General features: G+C 37.9%; 1 protein-coding gene across 1 annotated transcript in view; it reads right to left on the reverse strand.

Moving 5' to 3' along the window:
- The window catches only part of LOC115223083 (vacuolar protein sorting-associated protein 13A), a 311,737-nt gene that overhangs the window by 58,443 nt on the left and 229,851 nt on the right, over positions 1-23,443 (reverse strand). Inside the window, exons 41-47 of the mRNA XM_036512095.1 lie at positions 21,610-21,761; positions 17,067-17,164; positions 12,896-13,167; positions 9,065-9,181; positions 6,866-7,030; positions 6,612-6,717; positions 2,327-2,499 (exon numbers count right to left, since the gene is read on the reverse strand). Of these exons, the coding sequence (XP_036367988.1) occupies positions 2,327-2,499; positions 6,612-6,717; positions 6,866-7,030; positions 9,065-9,181; positions 12,896-13,167; positions 17,067-17,164; positions 21,610-21,761 (1,083 nt within the window). The remainder of the gene's footprint in view (positions 1-2,326; positions 2,500-6,611; positions 6,718-6,865; positions 7,031-9,064; positions 9,182-12,895; positions 13,168-17,066; positions 17,165-21,609; positions 21,762-23,443) is intronic.

The raw sequence follows: 23,443 nt of genomic DNA on the forward strand, positions 1-23,443 counted from the left end.
TGGGCCTTAAACAGCTTGAAAACTATTATAAAATAACAACACTAGGACTACAAAAATACCTACTTCAAATGCAAGGAAAATTAATACAAATAGCCAAAACACACGAACAAAACAAAAAAACTGTTTTCAGTATTTAAGGAAGCTGACAAAAAAGAAGTCATACCACCTAACAAATATGAAGAAGAAATACAACAAAAGGTATAAAACAAATGAAATCCAAACTGAAATTTGAACAGCAACAGACCATGATAAAACGATAGCAAGAAAAGCCTCTTCATGGCAAATACTGGGCTAAACTAAATGCAAAAAATTGACAGAGAAAAATCCCAGCAATGGTCGAGAAGCTCAAGACTCAAAGCAGAGACAGAGGGATTTTTAATTGCAGCACAAGACCAAACCCTCCCCACCAGAAATTACCAAAAACATATAATGAAAAGAAACATAACAAATAACTGCAGAATATGTAGAGATGGACAAGAAACAATAAATCATATTATCTCTGGCTGCCCAGTCCTGGCTAAGAAGGAATACATTCACAGACATGACAGAATTGGAACCTACATACACTGGAAGCTATGCTAACATTATGGAATAACAACAGAAAAAAGATGGTATAGGCACACACCAGAAAAGGTCACAGAAAACGAGAAAGCAACCATACTCTGGGATATGCCAATACACACAGATAGAGAAATTAAGGCCAATAGGCCAGATATAGTTGTCAGAGATCATGAAGAAAAAAATACTTTCTAATTGATGTATCAATACTAACAGATGACAATGTTTCTCTAAAAGAAACAGAGAAACTTTCAAGATACAAAGATCTGGAAATAGAGGTAACTCAAATGTGGAATCTAAAAACAGAAACAATTACCATCATAGTAGGTACATGAGGTATGATAAAAAATATTCAGACAAATACATAACAAAAACTAGTTAAGAGTAGCAACATCACACTATACAAAGCAAATGAAATAAGAGAATTAGACCAAAGCCACACATACAAATACTTAGGAATCAATGAACTAGATACAATACATCACACACAAATGAGAAAGAAGATAAGAAAAGAATACTATAGACGAGTTAGATTAATACTAAAAACAGATCTCAATGCGAAAAACAAGATAATAGGTTTCAACACTAGCCATCCCAGATATACATTACAACTACAATATTCTTAACTGGACACTAAATGAACTAATTAAAATAGACAAGAAAACAAGAAAAATAATGACAGGATCTAGGATGCACCACCCAAAATCTGACTTAGAAAGGTTACATATACAACATATAGAAGGTGGTAGAGGCCTTATACAGCTAGAAAACTATTGCAAAATAACCACCATAGGACTACAAAAATACCTACTTCAAATGCAAGGAAAACTAATACAAATAGCCACAAAATATGAACAAAACAAAAAACTGTTTTCAGTATTTAAGGAAGCTGACAAATACAAAAAAAAAGTCAAAGAACCTAACAACTATGAAGAAAAAGAAGAAACAACAAAAGCTGTAAAACAAACTGAAATCCAAACTAAAACTGGAACAGCAATGGATCATGATAAAACAATGGCAAGAAAAGCCCATTCATGGCAAATACTGGATTAAAGAATTGCAAAATCTTGTGGGACGTAATGATCCAGTGCGATCACCCAACCAGACATCAGAAACCTGACATTGTTGTGAATAAAAAAGAAAGAACATGTATGATTATCGGCATAGCATGGCCCGGTGACAAAAGGGTCAATGTGAAAGAAGGAAAAGTAAACAACTATGACGATTTGAAGTGGGAAATACAAAGGTTGTGGTCAATAAAGAGAGTAGACATGATACCAAATAGTAATTGGTGCACTTGGAAGTATCAGCACTTGGCTACCAACATGGCTAAAAAAGATTGGTGTGAGTGTGAAGATAGAACACCTATAAAAATCAGCGAATTCTTCGCAGGGTTCTTGAAACATGACCAGTAAACAAGTGTCACCTTAGTCTGCTGGCTGTGCACAGCTGACACTTTCCATCATACCCAGCAAAATAAGCTGAGAGTTTTTCATATAATAATAATAATAATAAAAATAATAATAATAACAGTAATAACAATAATAACAATAATAATGTTTTCAAATTTGGCACAAGGCCACCAGTTTTTGAGGGGAAGGGGAGAAGTCAATTACAATGATCCTAGTGATCAATTAAGGTGCCGAGCTGACTCTGCCAGCTCATCACCTTAATAATAACAATAGTATTAAATAGCAATAATAACAGATTCTGCACTTTTGAAATATTATTTCATTTTGCATGTATAGAATTACTTTAAAATCTGTACCTGGCTTGAAAGGTTTTTCATCTTAGCATCTAATGAAGATTTCAGGTACAAAATAGGGATTTCATTATCCTGGTTTTCAACTTCAAATACAAGATCAAGTTCATTAATGGCAATATTGAATTTTTCCGTAAAACCATTTGAAACAATTTTCTTTTCACTGCAGCCTGTATCCCCTAAAAATACAGAATGAAAAAAATATATGTATATAGTGTATAGATCCAATATAGGCAGAATCAACAGAAAAAAATATTCCATCCAGTGAGAGATAAATATCAATTTAATACACATAGCGAAAGAGTTAGAAATAGTTTTGTGCTTTCAGATTGCTTGGAGACACATGGCACATTTTATAGATATGCCTATCTGAAGTGTCATATAAAAACAGGAAACTATTAGTACCTCTTTCAGTATATGCCTTAAATTGACTGACTGACTGACTGACATGCATGCATGCATACATACATATATATATATATATATATATATATGGAAATTGCAGTTGTGATACCTGTGCCGGTGGCATGTAAACAGCACCCACTACACTCACGGAGTGGTTGGCGTTCGGAAGGACATCCAGCTGTAGAAACACTGCCAGATCAGACTGGGGCCTGGTGCAGCCTCCTGGCTTCCCAGACCCCGTTCAAACCATCCAACCCATGCTAGCATGGAAAGCGGATGTTAAACGATGATGATGATGATATATATATATATATATACACACAAATTATATATATATTATATATATATATATATATATATATATATATATAAATACTAGCAGTATTGCCCGGCTCGTGCGTTCTATGCACATACGAATGAAGCTAAACTTGGATGAAGTTCAATCAAAATTCAGTTATTTTGGTTTTAAAATCAAGCATTTAATGCCCTCTATTTTTGCGCTAATGTGTTCCATTTCCTCAATAGGAAGTACGTAGAAGCGTTTCATAAATTTTTGTTGATCAAATAAATGCATTGTTGAATTAGTCTTTTAAATCAGTATTTCTCAACGGGGATTGCAGGGGAGAGTTTCAGGGAGTCACTGGCGATGTATCATGATGATCAAAAATCTGGCCTGCTAAAATTTGGTTAAAGTGATTCAAACTGCAGACTCAACGCAAAATGGTCACATTTAATTCAAAGCATTAAAAATACGAAAAAACCCTCCAGGCTAGATCCTGAAAATTAATTTCTTTGCCGAATTTCTACAATGTTTACGGCGATTCGTTTTTATATCTTGATTTTTTATTTTTCATGCAATTTATGCATGCTTGCACGCGTGGTGAACACAGTTCACGTCAAACAGCTGACTGAGTAAAGTTCACTATTCAATGCATGGGATAAGGCCTAAACAAACACATTATCGATTTTTGCACTTGCGAGATGAATTTTGGAACAGAAATAGCGCAGTTCAATTTTCATTCGCCTAAACTTTAAGTGACCCGTTTTTGGTGGTTCTACGATTTGTTGGCTAGGAGGAGATGTACCGGGAAGTTAAACACACAGACACAAAAGTTGAGTTTTATATATATATATACTTTATTTAAAGCAGCAGAAAATTCAACAAAACCTGTTACTCTGAGTTTCCCGTTGCCGCAAAAACTGTCTGATGAACGGCAACGGGAAACTCAGAGTAACAGGTTTTGTTGAATTTTCTGCTGCTTTAAATAAAGCATATTACTCTACCACTGGTATTTGAGTACTCTTTTTTCCACCTTGTTTCACATTTGTGTGTTTACTCCGGTATATATATATATATATATATATATATATATATTATATATATATATATCATTCAGTAAGCATTTAATTAAATATTGATTATTTTCCCCTGAAAATATGAAATAAATGCATTCTATACTCTACATTCACTTGTCAGCAAGCAAGGTAATCTTTCCCTACAGATTTTTCACAGAAGACTGGAAATCAAAGACACTACTTGTATGACAAGGATGATCATTTACAACCATTACATGATGTCAAAACAAAGGCACACACACATATGACAAGCTTCTTTCAGTTTCCATCTCACAAATCCATTCATAAGGCTTTGGTTGGCCCAAGGCTACAGTTTTTTCAGGGTGGTCATGCAGTGAAACTGAACCTGAGATCACAAAGCAGAGGATGAAGCTTGTAAATCATACAACCATGCTTATACCTGTTATGAAATACAAGAATGAAAAAACTCATTATCTTGTAAGAGAATTGATTGAATGTGGTGCTTGGGTGTGTGAGTCACAAATATAGAGAATGTGTGTGTGTGTGCATGTGTGCGGTCATGCGTGCATGTATGGGTATGTGTGGATGGATTATATCTATCTGCTGAGCTTGGTTGCATGGCTTCTAAAATTATGATGACAGAATGTTCAATTAATGTTTTAATACCTAAAATACTTCTGTATTCTTCTGTAATTCAGACAACTTCACAGTTTCAGCAATCAAAATGGAAAAGGCTGGAGGATGGTGAAGGTGATGCATTGGAACTGCCACCTTGACTCATGGGGCTCACACTAGCAGACAGCCATCTCCACCCCAATGACGGGGAGCAGGGTTATGTTCTGGGAGCCAAGAATGTCATAGGTCTCCACTGCCATAGGCTTGACCATAAACCTGACAAGCAGTGGAGCCTAGCTGGTGGCTGAACGCACCTGGTTGCTGCTGGAGAAGGTATCGCAGCGTGTGACATCCCATATGAGGGGCCTACCACCTTGGAACAGGAAAATTGTAATACTGTAAGAACTTTTACTGTCACCTTGGATCAACCTGCGAAGGGAAACCTGCATGGGTTGTACGGTTCGACCGGGGATCTGGGAAGCCAGAAGGCTGCACCAGGCTCCGGTCTTATCTGGCAATGTTTCTACAGCTGGATGCCCTTCCTAATGCCAACCACTCCGTGAGTGTAGTGGGTGCTTTTTATGTGCCACCTGCACTGGTGCCAGGCGAGGCTGGCATCGGCCATGATTCAGATGGTGCATTTTATGTGCCACCGACACGGAAGTCAGTCGAGGTGGTGCTGGCATCGGCCACGATTCGGATAGTGCTATAGATAGATAGATAGATAGATAGATAGATAGATAGATAGATAGATAGATAGATATAAAATATATATATATATATATATAGATATATATATATATATATATATATAGATAGATAGATAGACAATATATATATATATATATATATATATACACACAATTGCAGTATAGAAGGTGTTTATAAGCCATTGAAAAACACACAAAAACCATTAGATTCACTCCAACATTTAAATTTAATTTGACAAAATATTTTCGTCACTTTGAGACTGCAACCTGTTTACTGACAAAATTGCATGCTGCAGTTTTCGTGTGTTTTTCAATGGCTTATAAACACCTTCCATGCTGCAATTGTTTTTGCTATGTAAGCACATCTCCCCAATATATATAATGAGGAGAGATAAATGGTTTGAGTATGAAAGCAAAAAGAGGTGTGCGCCGACAATGGTGCAGAGACTTGGTGGCTGAGAGAAGTGGAAAGGAGGTGACTAGATGTGTTTGAGATGAGATGTTTGAGGGCTATGGTTGGTGAGACACGGATGGACAGGATGAGGAATGAGGAGGTGCAAAGGTGAGCAGGAATGAGAGAAAATCTAACAACCAAAATGGATAGATGAATGTTGAGGTGGTTTGGCCACATGAAGAGAATTGATAAGGAGTGGATGGTAAGGAGGGTGATGAAGGAAGAAGTCAGCAGAAGCAGAGGCAGACCTCAGTTTATGTGGATGGATGGATGGTGTGTGAGGAAAACTTTGGTGGTTAGAGGAGTAGGAGGGAGAGAGACAAGAGAGTTTATAACTGATAGGAAAGATTGGAGAGTGTTTGTGGATGGATGAGTGAATTTGGTGTTGCACGAAAGGGTATGGAACCAGCATGATGTGGCGGGGGTAAACCAGCATATGCTGTTGGGCCCCGCGGCTGATATTGGGGGTTGAGTTCTATGCCTTGACCTGAGCATAGAATGGAGCTTGCTTCTTTGAGCTGGGAAATTAATGGAATGCCTGGTGTGTGTCTTGTTGTGGTTACCCCTTCCTAAAAAATGGGGAATAGGCCTGGGTATATATATATAATAAAAACAGGCAAGGGCTGGCCACAGAATCTTCTGCTGCAACAAAATATTGTCTGACCCATGGTAAAGTAGATGTTAAAATGAGGACAACAATGACGATCTTGATGGTGAGATATGTATTTGTCAGTCTCTGTCTATATATCTAAAACAAAACAATTTCAAACGTAGATAATGTTTTGCAAACCTCTAATAGCAGTGAATTCCAGCCATTTTTCTGAAGAAACTTTCTGTACATCCCAGAGATTAGTTAACGGCTGATGAGTTACGGGTGGGGTGAAGTTTTCTTTCTTCTAAAATAGGAAAAATAAGAAATAATATTATAATAAACAATAATGACTATTATTTTACTCAGAAACCACTCCAATAACTAAAATCTAATCAGAAGGAAGAATTATTAGTAATAAGATAACAGCAGAAATAAAGGCTGGAACTACTCACAGTTTTGGTTCTCCAGGACGGGTAACTTTCCAATACACTTTGCACTAAATTAATCACTGAAGCAGATAAGTGTAAATAAATCTTATCAATTTGGACATTTACTTCTGTCAGTTTCTCCTGGTAATCATTCACTCTGCCAAATGTTATGTCACTTGGGTAAATTATCTGGAAAAGAAACCAGTAAAATCTGGTCCAGTTTTTGATTTTGTTTGTTAGATATTTCCACGTTTATGTTTATCTCCATAGATTTCCTATTGAATTATATATATATATATATATATATATATATATATTATATATATATATATATATATATATTGCCAGTACCTCCTGGCTGGCCCTCATGCTGGTAGCACGTAAAAGCACCCACTACACTCTCACAGTGGTTGGTGTTAGGAAGGGCATTCAACTGTAGAAACTCTGCCAGATCAGATTGGAGCCTGGTGCAGCCATCTGGTTCGCCAGACCTCAGTCAAATCGTCTAACCCATGCTAGCATGGAAAGCGGATGTTACATGATGATGATATATATACGGTGAGATATATACATATATATATATATATATATATTTAACAAGTTACAATAATGGTCATTACATATTTTTCCTTAACTGGAGCAAATTTGGTTTATAGCTGTTTCCAGGATTCATTACATGTATGTTACTAATAGGTTTAATGAATTGGTTTATTGGTCAGTTAAATATAGAATTTTGATGAACCATAACCTTGGACCCTGCCATAAGAATACCTGGAGTTCTTGATTTTGTCAACTACACAATATAGTAGGGTCAGTTGAGAAAAACATCACCATGATGCAATTCACTCTGTCAGAAATTTAGAAACAATATGCTGTACTGATTGGCATTCACACCGGAGGCTCCAATAGGAAGATTTCTGAGTGTTTGGGCATCAATCTGAGGACATGTACCAAGAGTGATAAAAATCAAATGTCCAGTCAACTTCATGGTGTTTGGAGTATTCATTAGTGATAGCAACATTATGCCTCTATTCATCTTCCTACACGGCGTCAGACTCAACCTGGACGACTACATCAAGTGTCTGGAGGGTGGCTGCTGGAAGACCCTCTGTCTGGCAACAGGACTCTGCCCCATGCCACACAAGCAAGAGAACCCAATCGTTGCTGTCAGCCAATTTCTGCATCCACATCACCCCTACCATCTGGCCACCTAACTCTCCAGACTTCAACTTCCTTGATTATTATGTGTGGGGTGCAAAACTCCTTGTAACACCAAAGATGAACCGAAGGCAAGGATTATGGCAGCATTCACCGACTTAAAGAAAGAGACCATCAGGAAGAGTTGCAGGAGATTTTGAAGTTGTCTGGAGGCCATGGTTGGAGCCAATGGTGATTTTATTGAATAAATTTATTCTTTAGTATTTCAAGATATTTATATGTAATTTTGGTAAATAGGTGCAGGCATGACTGTGTGGTAAGAAGCTTGCTTCCCAACCACATGGTTCTGGGTTCAGTCCCACTGCATGGCATTTTCAGCAAGTGTCTTCTACTATAGCTACAGGCCAAAGCCTATGTGAGTAGAAACTGAAAGAAGCCTATAGTGTGTGTTACCATGTGCATGTATGTGTGTGTATGTGTTACTGTGCACATGTGTGTGTTACTGTCTCCTTGCCTTGACATCACAAGATGGTTGTAAACAAGTGTGACCTTCATACAAGCAGTGTCCTTTATTTCTAGTCTTCCATGCAAAACATTCTTCACTATAGGAAAATATTACTCTACTTGAAAACAGGTGAAGGTTAGCCATAAGAAGAGCATCTGGCCAGAGAAAATCTGGCTCAACAAAACCTGTTCAACTCTTGAAAGAAAGCAATAGTGGATGTCTAAAAAAATAATGTTGACAAAAACAATGATAGGACCTCAATGGTTTCTCTGATATTTACATGCTAAACATTTAACAATTTATATATATATATATAAAAGCACAGCACATAGACACAAAGAATATAAGCTAAAGTTTGCAATTTGGAAACATTAGTACCACCCTTGGTTTTTTTAGACTTAGTAGTCTTTTTTCTTATATAAGTTGTTATTATGACAACCAATATTATATTTTACATAGTATTGGATGCTGTTATAAGTGGTGCATAACATTTATTGAAACAGAAAAAAAAACCCCCAGTAAAAATGGTTGGTTAAAAGAACATTGACTATAATTCTTACCTTGTTAGAACTATCATCAAATTGACCATAATAGCAAGATATTAACTGCATTTTCTGTATATCCACTTGAATTTCTTCACGTAAGTTAAAATAGAAATAATCAATCCTCATACCAGCCTGGAATAAACAACATCAAAGAACAAGTAATAAAGAATTAGCTTCTTCTTTCTTTACTTAGACACAACTAATTTATTGAAGACAAAAATGAGTGTTCAATGATTTTTAGGGGTTTTTCTCAGTAAGACAATAGATTGACAGTATCCTTAAAATATTCAGTAAAAAAAAAAATTTTATTAAATAAAACATGGCTGTGTGGTAAGAAGCTTTGTATATATACATATATAAAGGGAAAGTTTACAAAAATAAACAAAAGACAAAGGCAAGTGGTGTACAAACAAAGAGATGTATTAGTATAGCGCTCAGGAATAGAAAAAGTCTTTTACGTTTCGAGCCTACGCTCTTCCACAGAAAGGTACACAGAAACAAACAAGGAGAGAAAAAAATGTGTGTAGTAGCTAATGATCTATCATGGCGTCTGACTCGGACAGAATGGTCAGACGGAAAGTAGGGGAGATAACAAGGTCAAGATGACCGCCAACTTGAAGGAGCCCCCAACACAAAGGTGCTTGTGTGTAAAGAGAGTATGTATGTGCTGGTGGTCTGGACGTGTGTGTGTATGTATGTCTGGGTGTGAAGATGTGGGGATGGGTGTGTGGGTGGTGTGTTGTAATGTGATGTGTAATGTTGTATGGTGTAGTGTAGTGTGGTGTGGGGAGGTGGGGAGGCGAGAGTGGGAAAAGCACAGGTGGGGTGTGGGTTCGACTGGGGGTTGGGTAGAGTAGGGGTTGTGGGTAGGCAGAGGGTGGGGTTAGAGGTGAGGTATGTGGGGGAGGGGAGGTATGCGGGGGAGGGTGGGGGATAGGGTGGGGGAAGGATAGGGAAGGTGAAGTAAAAGTGGGTGGGTGGGTTTATCAGGGAGGGGAAGGTGGGTATGTGAGGAGAGAGAGGAGGAGAGAAGAGAGAGGAGAGGAGAGTAAGAGACAAGAGAGAAAGATAGTAGGGGTGAAGAGAAGTAGCAGTGAAGAGAAGGAGAGTGAGGGAGCAGAGAGAAAGAGAGTAGGGGAGAAGAGGGAAAGAGAGTAGAGGGAAAAGAGGGAAAGAGAGTAGGGGTGAAAAGATGTAGGAGTGAAGAGAAGTAGGAGTTGGGGAGGAGGATAGATGAAAAGGGGAGGAGAGTTGAGCCCAAATGATGTAAAAGAGCAAAGTGAGAAGATTAATCCCTGTTCACGGCGCAAGCGGGAGTCCGGATGGCCTCTGTGCAAGGACAATCCGAACACAGACAGGTGTTGCAAGGAGTGACCGGTGGAGTGGAAATGGCGTGAGACTGGGGTGTCATAGCCGAGGCAGATGTCTCAGAGGTGTTCCACGAACCGGTCAGCCAAGTGGCGTCCCGTTTGACCGATGTACAGGGAATGGCAGAGAGAGCAGGAGATGCAATAGATGATATTGCTGGAGGTGCAGGTGAAGGAGTTGATGATGCGATAGGGTCGATGATGGGTGCCGGTGAGGAGAGTGGTGTTGGAGAGGTAAAAGCAAGTGCGGCAGTGTGGGTGGGAGCAGGGGAACAAGCCAGGTTGGGAGGTAGGGTCAGGGAAGAAGCTGTGGAGCAAGAGGTCTCGTAGATTATGGGCTCATTTGAAGGAGAGGAGGGGTCGGTTAGGGAAGAGGTGTGAAGTGGACGGGTCGGACTGGAGATGCTGGAAAGCTTGTAGAATGGTGCGCTGGAGAGGTAGGGTGGTGGGGTGGTAAGTGGGGGGAAAAGGGAGGTGGGAGACTACAGGGCGATTTTGGGGGAGAGAGCAGATGCACGGCCTACGGAACGTGCTCTGGCAAGGGCAGTGTGGATAGTGGTGAGGGGGTATCCACGTAGGATGAATTGGCAAGCCATGAGTTGAGACTGAGTCTCAAAGTCATGGTCGTCACTACAGAGCCTGCGTAGATGGAGGAATTGAGAATAAGGGATGGAAAGCTTGGTGTGTTTGGGGTGGGAGGAAGAGAAGTTGAGATATGAGTGTGAGTCTGTGTGTTTGTAGTCAATGGAGGTGGTAAGAGTGGAGTGATGAATGCTGACCAAAATGTCAAGAAAAGAGACAGAGGTGTCGGAGATAGTGCAGGATAAGTGGAGGGAAGGATGAAAGAGAGGAAGGAATCTCCCCCTCCACAAGCATGTAACCTTCCTTTTTTAAAAAAAAACCCACAAAAATCTGAAAATACTTATAGGGAAGTTTCCATGATATGTATGGGATTATTATAAGTATTTTCAGAGTTTTTTGGGTTTTTTTAAAAAAGGAAGGTTACATGCTTGTGGAAGGGGTTAAATTAATATACTTCCTTCCACAAGCATGTAACCTTTGTAGTTTTAAAACAAAAACAAAAACCCAGAAGAGATTCTTATTCTAGCAGCTCTCACAGCATCTACACCTGCTACTGACTTGGTCACCTAGGTAACGGAAGCTATCAACTACTTCTAGTTTTCCCTGCTGACATGTGATGGAATTTATTTTTTGTACATTTTTGGTGTTTATCGTACCTGTGCACCTTCCACACACAAAAACTATCTTCCCTGTTGACCTTCCTCTGATATTGCTGCACCTCTTATGTATCCATAGCTTACACTGGGTACATCTTATGAAGTTTCTACTGATGCATTTTCTACAGGTCCAGCTGGGCCATCTACCTGAAGGGATTTGTGATTTGTCTGCCTTCCTACTTACTAAGACTTTGGTTTTTACTAGGTTAACTCTAAGGCCCTTTGATTCTAGACCTTGTTTCCATATCTGGAACTTCTTCTCAAGTTCTGGTAGTGATTCAGTCATAAGAGCAAGGTCATCAGCATAGAGGAGCTCCTAGGGGCAGCCTGTCTTGAATTCCTCTGTTATCGTCTGGAGGACTATGATGAACAAGAGGGGCTGAGGACTGACCCTTGTTGAACCCCTACTTGTACCCTGAATTCTTCACTGTACTCATTGCCAACCCTCACCTTACTGACAGCATCCCTGTACACGGTTTGTGCAGCTCTCAAAACCACTCATCTATCCCTAGTTTCCACATTGAACATCAAATAAGGGATTGCGGAACCCTGTCAAAGGCTTTCTCCATGTCAACGAAAGCCATGTACAGAGGTTTATCTTTGGCTAGGAATTTCTCCTGAAGCTGTCTTACCAGAAATATAGCACAAGTGACGCTTCTCCCTGGCACAAACTCAAACTGCATCTATTCTAAACTAACATTCTCCCTAATTAGTTATGACCCTCTCCACGACTTTCATCACTTGATATGTATCTTTGTGTCTGTGTTTGTCCAACCATCACACTTGACAACTGGTGTTGGTGTGTTTATGTCCCCATAACTTAGCATTTCAGGAAAAGAGATCGATAGAATAAGTACTAGACTTTAAAAATAAGCCCTGGGATCGATTTGTTCAACTAAAACCGTTCAAGGCAGTGCTCCAGCATGGCTGCAGTCAAATGACTGAAACAAATAAAAGAATAAAACAAATTTCTTGTTTATATATTTGTAATAAACATTGCTATTACTTTTATGAATTTTAACAATATAATTGCTATCTACTCCATCAGAAACCTATTTCTGCAAGATTTCAAGTCCTCCCATAATTACTCTACCATTTACCTCTTTCTTCTTCCCTGTCAGTCTCTATGCCTCTTTTTCTCTCACTGTGTGTAGCATTTCTTTACGCCTTGTCTGCCACTAAGCCTAGTATGGCCACTCATCCTATATCTCTTAGTCACAACAATTACAGGTAGAACTTACCTTTAAAACAAGAATAGGACAAGTCCGTTTTTCTGGATTTGAAAAGAATACAATTTCTGGATCTGCAATTTTGCAGCTCACAGTAAGGTTAGATGCATCCGTGGGTAACAAGAAAGAAGGTTTTGAGTCTTGTGCAGTTGCTAAGCTTGAAGTGTTCATGCCATCCACAGTTGATGTATAACTTGTTTCAATGGAACCACTGAGAAAGCGTATAAGAGAGTTCAAATACGTCGGACAAATGTGGAAACGTAGTTTCCGCAGTGACAGGTCCACTGTAAATATAAATAAAATAAATATATGTGTGTGTAAATTTATTTATTTATATATATATATATAAAGGTAGTCAGGATTGAATAAAGAACTGATTAAAAGTTTTCGCATGCATCACAATGTTCAGAATATTGTAATTTATAATCTCTGATAACTGTATTAACAGCAAACTTAACCACTTTACTAGACTTTACTGCTACATCATTAGTAAAGCAGAAATTCCTGTCTGATTTACCAAGGGCCTCCACACAATTTTTGTCTACCAAATTCATAATTTGCTCACAAGGTCCTGTATATTGTGGAGAGACTAAATGAACATTTGAGACAATATGACGACAAAACCATTCCTCCATACTCTACCAGCATGGAGGCAAACTGGGTCAACTCAACATCCATATTTTATCCAAGCACCTGAAAGACCCAACACTCAAACAAATACAGGAGTATGTCCTCATAAATGAAACATCCCCAGTACTAAGTAGGAAATATACATAGAAGGCAGTCATATCCCCATACCCACAGTTTATACAGTTTATATATTCATAGGTAGAGTTGTTGGCAGGGTGTTATGTTTTTTTTTAACAAAACTGTCCGACGAATGGGAACGTGAAACTCTGAGTAACAGCTTTCGTTATATTTCTGCTTCTTTTAAATAAAGCATATTACTCTACCTCTGGTATTTGAGTACACACACACACACATATATATACATATATATATATAAAATTGAAAACTATGAGGAGAGTGGAGATTTATTTGCATCCAAAGCAGTATACACAATAATGACCAACATATGTTTCTACTGCAGCAACTGCACATTGTTCTGTATGCAATCATGCATCCTAGTCACTGCAATTTCATGAAGGGTCCATCACTTATGACGTTTTCAAAGTAAACTAATTAAAACAAGCTTCCTGAGTTGGTATTCACCTGAATGTGATAGCATTACTTTTCAAATTGAATTGAATTCTGATCTTATCACATCATCATCATCATCATCGTTTAACATCTGCTTTCCATGCTAGCATGGGTTGGACGATTTGACTGAGGGCTGGGGAACCAGATGGCTGCACCAAGCTCCAATCTTGTGCTGGCAGAATTTCTACAGCTGGATGCCTTTCCTAATGCCAACCACTCTGAGAGTGTAGTGGGTGGTTTTATGTGCCCAGTCAGGCGGTATTGTTATTACATTTGAATTGTGGTTTTAAAATGTTTATATTACAATCAATTGTAGCAGTTTTATTTACATTTTACTATATGGAATATATTATCTATTTAGAAGCATTTCACTTATTTTGGGTCTATACCCTCAAGGGATGCTATCTGTATTCTTGGCTCTTCAGTTCTCTTGAAAACGAATAACAGAGGACGTGGATATCAAGCTTATGGATTTGTCCTGGATGACAGAGATTGTGCCTCATTGATACGTACCTGGTGCTCTTCTTCTTGAGGAATTACTTTGCCCTGCCTAAGCTCCTTTTGTTGCTATACAGTGCACCATGTTACCCTCTCATGGACTACCTCAGTGATATTGATAAGACACCATCCAGCACTGTGCTGAACTGACCTGCAATATTAGTTTTGACAGTGCCAGCTGGCAACTGGCTAAATTGCCTGTTAAATTCAGTTGTCTTGGCATCCATTCCGCACTGGACCTGGTCCTTCTGCCAGCCTTCCTTTTCTATTCATAATATATGGTAAATGAGGGCATAGCAGGAACCCTGTCAGTTATGATGACAACCATTTCAGCCTGTTCATGAAATTAACGTGCAGCATAACACAGAATGTGGCAATACTGGCCCTTTGAAATACAGGAACAACTCATTTTTGACAGCTGAGTGGACTGGAGCAAGGTGAAATAAAGTGTCTTGCTCAAGGACACAATGCAAGGTCTGAGAATCAAACTCACAACTTAAACATCATTAGGTCTTCAATCCAAACTATTACACCACACACCTTCAGAGAAAGATAAAAATGAAAAAGAAAGAGAAACAATAGAGGCAGGCATGGCTGTGTAGTTAAGAAGCTCACTTTCCAGCCATGTAGATTTGAGTTCTGTCCCACTACATGGCACCTTGGGTTGGCTAAGGCCTTGTATCTGTGAACTCAGTACAGAAACTGTTTGGCAGCTTATAATGTCTATCTGTCTGTATGCATGTATGTGTGTATATGTGTATGTATATTAGAAAAGATAAGGTACTCAGAAATCTGGATGGTTGTACATTTAAAGATTTTTATTAATATGTCACGTTTTTATAAATCATATAAATTAGAGCTTGCATCTACTCTAGTAGATTCTTCAGATTTCAATTTTTTGAAGGGATTCATCTCTTTTTATAGTGTTATTGAGTGTGTAGGGGTGGGGAGATAAATAGGATAGTAAAAGAGGGTGAGGAATGGAGAGAAAGTGAGAGAGAGTGTGTGTGTTTTTGTGTGTGTGTTACATTCAAACTTAACAATAGTCCTACAAAGCCCCAAAATGGGAAACAGTAAACACCAAGACAAAAACCAGAAGAAACAACTAACAAGAGCGAAATTCTCATCAGAGACTAAAACCAAATTCTTTGTAAAAGAGTGTGGAGATGGTAGCCATGGGATCTGCAGTAACCCCATCTCCAAATATATAGAGGGAAACAAACAAATAAAATTTAAGAGTGGTCACACATTTAAAGTAAATGCAGACATGAATTGCAAGACGCAGAACGTATTATACTGCATAATCTGTCCCACATGCAAGGAGAATTATATAGGTGAAACTGGAAATTCTTTATGCCAATGAGCAAGAATTCACTGACAACATGTCCAACAGGAGGAAGTGCGAAAGATTCCACTGAGTAAACACTTAGAAACATGTGGACAAGGAAGATTCAAGATCTTTCCCTTCTATAAATGCCCATGGAATGACACCTTCTTCAGAAAATATATGGAATTTCATAACAAAGTTCTCCCCCAAACTGAATGGCTGAAGATATGAAAATCACAGCAACTTCCCTATAAACCCATCAAGAACTATTAGCTTAGTCTGTATAATAATGTCCTCACAATGTACAAGAACTTGTATGCATATCTGTTTCATTGAGCTCCTTCACAAGACACTTTCCCTTGTACATTATTGCCCATCCTAATATCTTCATTTTTGTAAAGAATTGTTCCTTATATTCATTCCCCTTGAAAACTATATATACATATATACATACATACATACATAGCTGTGACTGGTGAAATATCACTATTTCTGTAATGATTTGTACTGGACGAAGGACCAATTTTCTGAGTACCTTATTTTTTCTAATATATAATACCTGTACATCACCTTCAAACCTTCTAATATATGTATGTGTGTGTGTGTGTGTGTGTGTGTGTGTATCAGTAATTCTCAACTGAGGTCCATATGGCCCTTGGTGGATCCACAATATACACAAAATATTTTAATTTTTTAATACAATTCCTAATAATATTTAATTATTAAAATATAATAGCATTTTTTAAGGACCAAATAACTCTGAGGGCCCTACTGAGTAAAATAGAAATGAAAGAGGGTCCATAAATGAAAAATGATTGAGAAACACTGCTCTATAGTAAAGCTGAGTATGAAAATTAAACATTGCCAGACAAGGAGACATGTGTGTGTGCAGCCCCCAATACACAAATGGCAGGCTTGTTTCAGTTTCCGTTTGTCAAATCTACATATAAGGCTTTGCTCAGTCCAGAATTATGCAGAAGACACTTGTCCAAGGTGCCATACAGATGGCAAAAGAATGTTGATTGCTTGTTTATCCACAAAACTAACAATCAAAACAAATAAACTAACCAATGATTTATTGTAACGGTATTTGTGAGTGGGTGGGTGGGTGGGGGTGGAATTAGAAATGAAACTAAATAAACTTAAAGAAGCAGTTACCTTTCTGGCAGCCATCTCCAGAGTTCTTGTAGTTAATCTTAAATACAGGAGTGTCTTGCATTTCAGAATTACTTTTATTCTTCACAATTTTCAGTACTCTGATGGTATGACAAACAGAGGAAACACAAGAAATGGAAGAATTGGTATGAAAGAAATAATAATTAAAAAAACAACAAAAAAGCAACAAAATAAACAATAAGCAAAAAATATCAATCAGCACTGTATTCATAGCAAACTTCAATTGGGATATAAGAAAAATAATATGGAAAATGTTTTGTAAAGCACTGGGTTAACCTTTTTCATACCAGCCTGTCTATGACTGTTCCTGGATGCATGAAGAATACTTTCTGTTTTAATGTGTTCTAAATTCTATCAAAATTTCATTCCAATTTACATTTCATGTGCCTCTTTAATCCTTTAGCATTCTGGCCAAAATATTTTACCTGTTTTATGTTCAAACTGGACATCTCTGGCCTGTCACACCTACCCTACAATATCATTCTAAAAATTAAACACTCACATCATCAAATTCTCAAAGTCACAAGCTAATGCACAATTAATGCAAACCATTGTGAATAAATAAGCATCACATTTTACAGAGTAATCTGAATGCTAAAGGATTAACAATAACAAAGTTATTTTGTTAAATTTCCCATTATTTCCAAAATTAATTGTAACAAAGATGGTTTATATCAACAGAAATATGGTAACAAAAGGATAAATTGGGGCAGCAATCAAACTGTTTATACTCAGTCAAGAGCGACATATTGTCTGTGAGCAAAATTCCTAAACACAAAACATTTCATTACTGCCTTTGTTTCAATAAATATTTTAAAATAATGAAACATTTAGCAATTTTGCCATTTTAAAGCTGGGGTTTGGAGCATAAATTAACATGAGAAATTTTAATGAAAGGTTATAATTTCAGTCACTTTAAAACTGGAGGTTTGTATCATAAACCGAAAGGATGATCTCAGGTATGCTGGTGTCAAAAATGTTAAGTGAAGTGTGATAGTTCCAGCTATTTGTTGATATTTCTATAATTAGAATCTAAATGTAAACAAATTTGCTTTCCCATCCGCAAGACTAACCCTTTAGCATTCAGCTTACCATATCAAATGTAATCCCTATTTATTCATATTGTTTTGAATCAATCATGAATTATCTCCACAGCTTTGAGATGTGATTGCTTTATTTTTAGAATGTCATCATAGGATAGGTGTGAGAGGCCAGATATGGCTAGTTTGAATGTTAAAGGGTTAAACCATCTAATTTGGATGCTTCAAAGTCAGGGAGTGACTTTAGTGCAGTGGTAACACAGGTGTCTGGGCTACAGTAGATGTGGGTTCAAATTCCACTGGTGGAATTCCTGCATTTTTTTTCCACCAAAGGGATTTTTAATCCTTTGTATTATGAGCTGTCATTTGAGAGTGGATCGGTATTCAAGGAACATCATTTATACAAAGTTTATTTGCATATCTTTCAATGCTTCTATATTTATGTTCTAAAAAGGCAGTGAGCTGGCAGAGTGGTTAGCAGGCCAGGTGAAAAGCTTAGCAGTATTTTGTCTGTCTTTATGTTCTAAGTTCAAATATTGCCAAGGTTGACTTTGCCCTTCATCCTTTCAGGGTCGATAAATTAAATACCAGTTGCATACTGGAATCGATCTAATTGACTGGTCCCCTTCCCCCAAAATTTTGGGCCTTATGCCTAGAGTAGAAAAGTATATTCATGTTCTAAACAATAACAAAGACTCTTAATTTAGGCAAAAGGTCAGCAATTATAGATCGAGAGATTTAATTGATTCATCGAGCACTGAGGAATGAAAGTCAAAGTTAACCTCAGCAGGATTTGAGCCCAGAAAGTAAAGAGCAGGAACAAATACTGCAAGTCACTTTACTAACACTCGAATGATTCTACCAATCCACTGCGTTCATGTTATTATTATTATTATAAATAATAATAATAATAATAATAATAATAATAATGATAAGTGCAGAATTTGTGAAGAATATAAGAGACATCATGACAATATAGCAAGGATTGTCCATTGGACACTTTGCAACAAGTATGGACTTGACAGAGCAAAAAAGTGGTACAAACGTATACCCGAAGGCATCATCAAAAATGACAATGCAAAGATCCTACGAGATTTTATGATTCGGTGTGTAGCAATATTGTTTTCTTCATTGCTATCTTCACTGTTTGAGAAAAATATTAAGAATGATCTCGTTTGAGATTACAAACATCTTTGGCTAGTTTAACTTTGTTGTGTCCACTATTTTGATTGGTTAGCATCTAAGCGCGGTCTGTCTCTCTACTTATCTCGAGCCAGTGTGTAAACTGACCAATCACGGCTTTCGGAAAGGACTTTTCATTTGAGCCATCTTAACTCTTTAAATAGGCTGATCATCTCATGATTCACGTCTTTTTAGCTTGAGACCTTTTAAGGTCTTGGTCAGAAACCACACAGAGCTTACTCAACCATGTTCCGGTTCGAAAGGCAGACGACAACCAAGCAAAACATAATATGAAGACGCTATTGTAAACCAGTGATAGACATAACGCCATCACCAACATCGTCTGCATCTCCGAAGATTTCAACTCGTACACAAGATAACTACAGATTCAACTCATGCTGTTAGTGTGAATATCTCACCACGGAAAAACAGTTGCAGTATATATATCTGAAAGAATATCTATATCAAGAGAAAAATATGCACAACAAGTGACTCAACTAATCTCAGCTCTGAGACTCAAATCTTGTATAGAACTCATTATCGTGTACTACATGAACTGGTAAAATAACTCTAAAGTAACTTCATTTAAACTCAAAATGTTGAGACTTCTCTCATGCTCTGTTGTATTTGCATAAACCTTATTTCTGTACTTTTGTCGCACACACGAACACACAGACACAAATATTATAAACATGCATTCATGACACAACACTACGCTAAATATAACACATCACTTTGTACACTGTGAAATAAAATCTATCTAAAAAATAAAATCTATCTAAAGTAGAACAGTTTTTGGTGTTCCTTTATACATTTACTTTGGCACTGTATATTAAACATGTAATATGGCATATATAACATTATATAACATTATGTTATGTTATGTTGGGATGCGGCCAGATGCTGTTGAACAAGAGAAGAAATATGTCACCGAAACTCCTCGCGTACGGTCGTATTCTAACAAGTGTGACCATGAGATAGAGAATAGGAAACCAGACTTAGTCTTAATTGAGAAAGAAAGCAAATGATGCTGTATCATAGATATAGGATACCCAGCTGACAACAAGGTATGCGATAAAGAAGAGAGAAAAGTCAACAGATATGACAGGTTAGCTTGGGAGGTTAAGCAGTTGTGGTCACTGAAAACAGTGGCTGTAGTACCAATAATTGTCAGAGCCCTGGGAACAGCGAGTAAAAATCTTGAGAAGTACAGGGAACAAATAAGGGCTGCAATAAAAGTGGAGCACTTGCAGAAAACAGCACTGCTGGAAACTGCTCAAATACTCCAGATGGTGTTAAAAAAATAAGGGGTGTTACCTTTGTGCACAGGTAGTGAACAGCTGACATTGTAGTACATCTCCAGCATTAGAAGTTGAGCAAAGACAATAAAATAATAATAATAATCATTTCTACTAAAGGCACAAGGCCTGAAATTTGGTCGTGGGGCCAAGTCAATTATATCGACCCCAGTGTTTTACTGGTACTTAAGTTATTGACCCTGAAAGGATGAAAGGTAAAGTCGACCTTGATGGAATTTGATCTCAGAATGTAAAGACGGGTGAAACACCATTAAGCATTTCACCTGGCATGCTAATGATTCTGCCAGCTTGCAGCCTTAATAATAATAATGACGGTAACGATGACGACGATGATGATTAATGCCCTGATGTAGTCCCAGGCAGTGGCTCACGTAGCTTCTGATCTTAACTGATTGGAAGTGTTATCATGTACATTGTTTTGTCTTGGTATAAAAGATGGGCTACAGCAAATATTCTGCTCAATACCACAGATTTGCTTGTCAGTTGTTTGACCTTAACCAGTTGAGCATGTCCCTTAGTGGCTGACGATATGTGCATCTCTGATCACGAGCAGAAGTAGTGGGGGAGCATCATAGCCATGTGTTGAGATGAATTCTTTTTAGTTTGAATCATCCATCTCTGGAAACAGGGGTGTTTTGTTCAACATCCTTAAACAACCCTTATTCAGGGACCTTTTGAGTGGGATGGGCTACTCAACCTGAAGAAAATTCTAACTGGGCCCCACCTGCAAGGTTATGCACTGTTTATCTTGATATGAGATCACCATGTTGCACAAATATGGTTGTGATGCATGTGCCTAGTGTACCCTTATCAGACGGGTAGTCATATGTATACTGGGCTTCGTATATTTTACCCCAGTGTCACTTTGATGGCATGCACTGCTCTCTCACTCAATAATTAATTATTATTATTATTATTATTATTATTATTATTATAGCAACAACAACAACAAAACAACATGTAGTAATGAAAAAAAAGTGTTACCTTTTAACAATGGCTTTGCTGTCTGGACTGATGTCATCAATCATCAACCATTTCACTTGTAATGAACCTTCAGCGGATCCATCAATCAGCTGATTTCTTTTGATAGTTACACGTCCCATCTGGAACCGACTCAATCCTTGTTTCTGGAAACCCTAGAACCAATTGGGAACTGCACTGAAAACCATTCACCAGTGAAGTATTTTTGTTACAAACCCTTATTTCTTCCCCAAACTACTTTTAAAAGAAATAACAAAATATCATTCAGTCAAAGATTTATCTATATAATCACTACACATCTGCATAAAAGCTTAGCCGTTATTCATGACTGATAATGGCCTGGTAGCACGTACCAAGCTTTCATTAATTATTTTAGGCCTAATGTAGAAATAAACACAGGTTCCCTTCTCATAGAGTTGTGTTGAAAATGTAATACATATCAGAGAAACACAAACATCAACACTGCAATGACTCATGAGAAGGATTGATGTATCTCACCTTTGTTGAGGTGAGTCTGTGCCCTTGATTATTCACTACTTAAATGGCATTCATACCTTGATATATAGGGAACAGTGAATAAAACATTCACAGGTGTTGTGGAAGTTTACTGGGCTGTAGAAAAAATTAGTGTATGCACCCAGCAAGCTTCCATAATATCAGTGAATATTATAATCACTGTTTCCAATATATGAAGGCCAGTTGAAAAGTTCATAGGCTGGGCAAGATATTTTCATGAAACGTGACTGAAAGAATTTTATTTTCAACATAGTCTCCCTTGCAGTGCACATACTTCTTCCATCAGTATTGCAGTGCTCGGATCTCATTGGTGAAGAAGCATTGTCCTGTTGGTCAAAAAAATCATCAAAAGCAGATATGATGTTATCATCACTGCAATACTGGTTCCCAGCCAAGTGTTTTCTTATCTGGGAAAACAGAGGATAGTGAGATGGGGGCCAAACCAGGAGAATAAGGATGGTGACCAACCAGTTCAAAGCCACAGTTATGCACAACAGCCACTGAAACCAAAGGTTTGTGTGCTGGAACATTGGCATGATGAAATAAGACCCCTTTCATCACTTTTCTTGGGTGTTTGGTCATGATAACTTTCATAACTGCTCAGCAAGTTGGCATAGTACTTTCCATTAATGGTATGGTCCTTTTGAAGATAGTAGATAAATACAATGCCTACTGCATCATAAAAAACTGAAGCCATCTTCTTCCCTGCAGATGAAACAATCTAGGTCTTCATTGGAGCAGGTGAGGAGGGCTGTCTCCACTGCGTGGATTGTCACTTTGCCTCTGTCTCAAAATGATAAACTCAACACTCATCCTGGGTTTAGGAAACATTCAAGAAAACCAGATGGAACTGCCTGAAACAATGTCAGAGTTTCCTGTGATGTGATCAGCCAGGTATGCTTTTGATCAAGTGTCAGAAGATGTAGTGCCCACTGAGCAGAAACCTTTGTCATGGTAAGTTCATTATGCAGAATATTCTCAACTCACTTGGGATGTGCTAATAGTATTGGCTTTTATTAATAGTCAATTGCTTGTTAACCATCACCACACGGTGATCGTGATCAATGTTTTCCAAAGTGGTGGCAATTGCAGGATGTCCAGACCTTGGGTCATGTTCGAGACTCCCTCTTCCCTTCCTAAATTCAGCTGTCTAGTTTTGCTCTGTTGATAAAGTTGGGACATCATTCTCTAATGTAGCAACAATGTCCGCATGAATGTCCTTAGGGGCTAAACCCCTTTTCTGTAGGCACTTGATAAGATTATTTTATTGATTTTCAAGAGAAGTTGTTACTAACTACTTTTGAAGTTTTCTTTGGTCAGT

This window comes from Octopus sinensis, linkage group LG22 (genome assembly GCF_006345805.1).
Source record: "Octopus sinensis linkage group LG22, ASM634580v1, whole genome shotgun sequence".
NCBI classification, from domain to species: domain Eukaryota; kingdom Metazoa; phylum Mollusca; class Cephalopoda; order Octopoda; family Octopodidae; genus Octopus; species Octopus sinensis.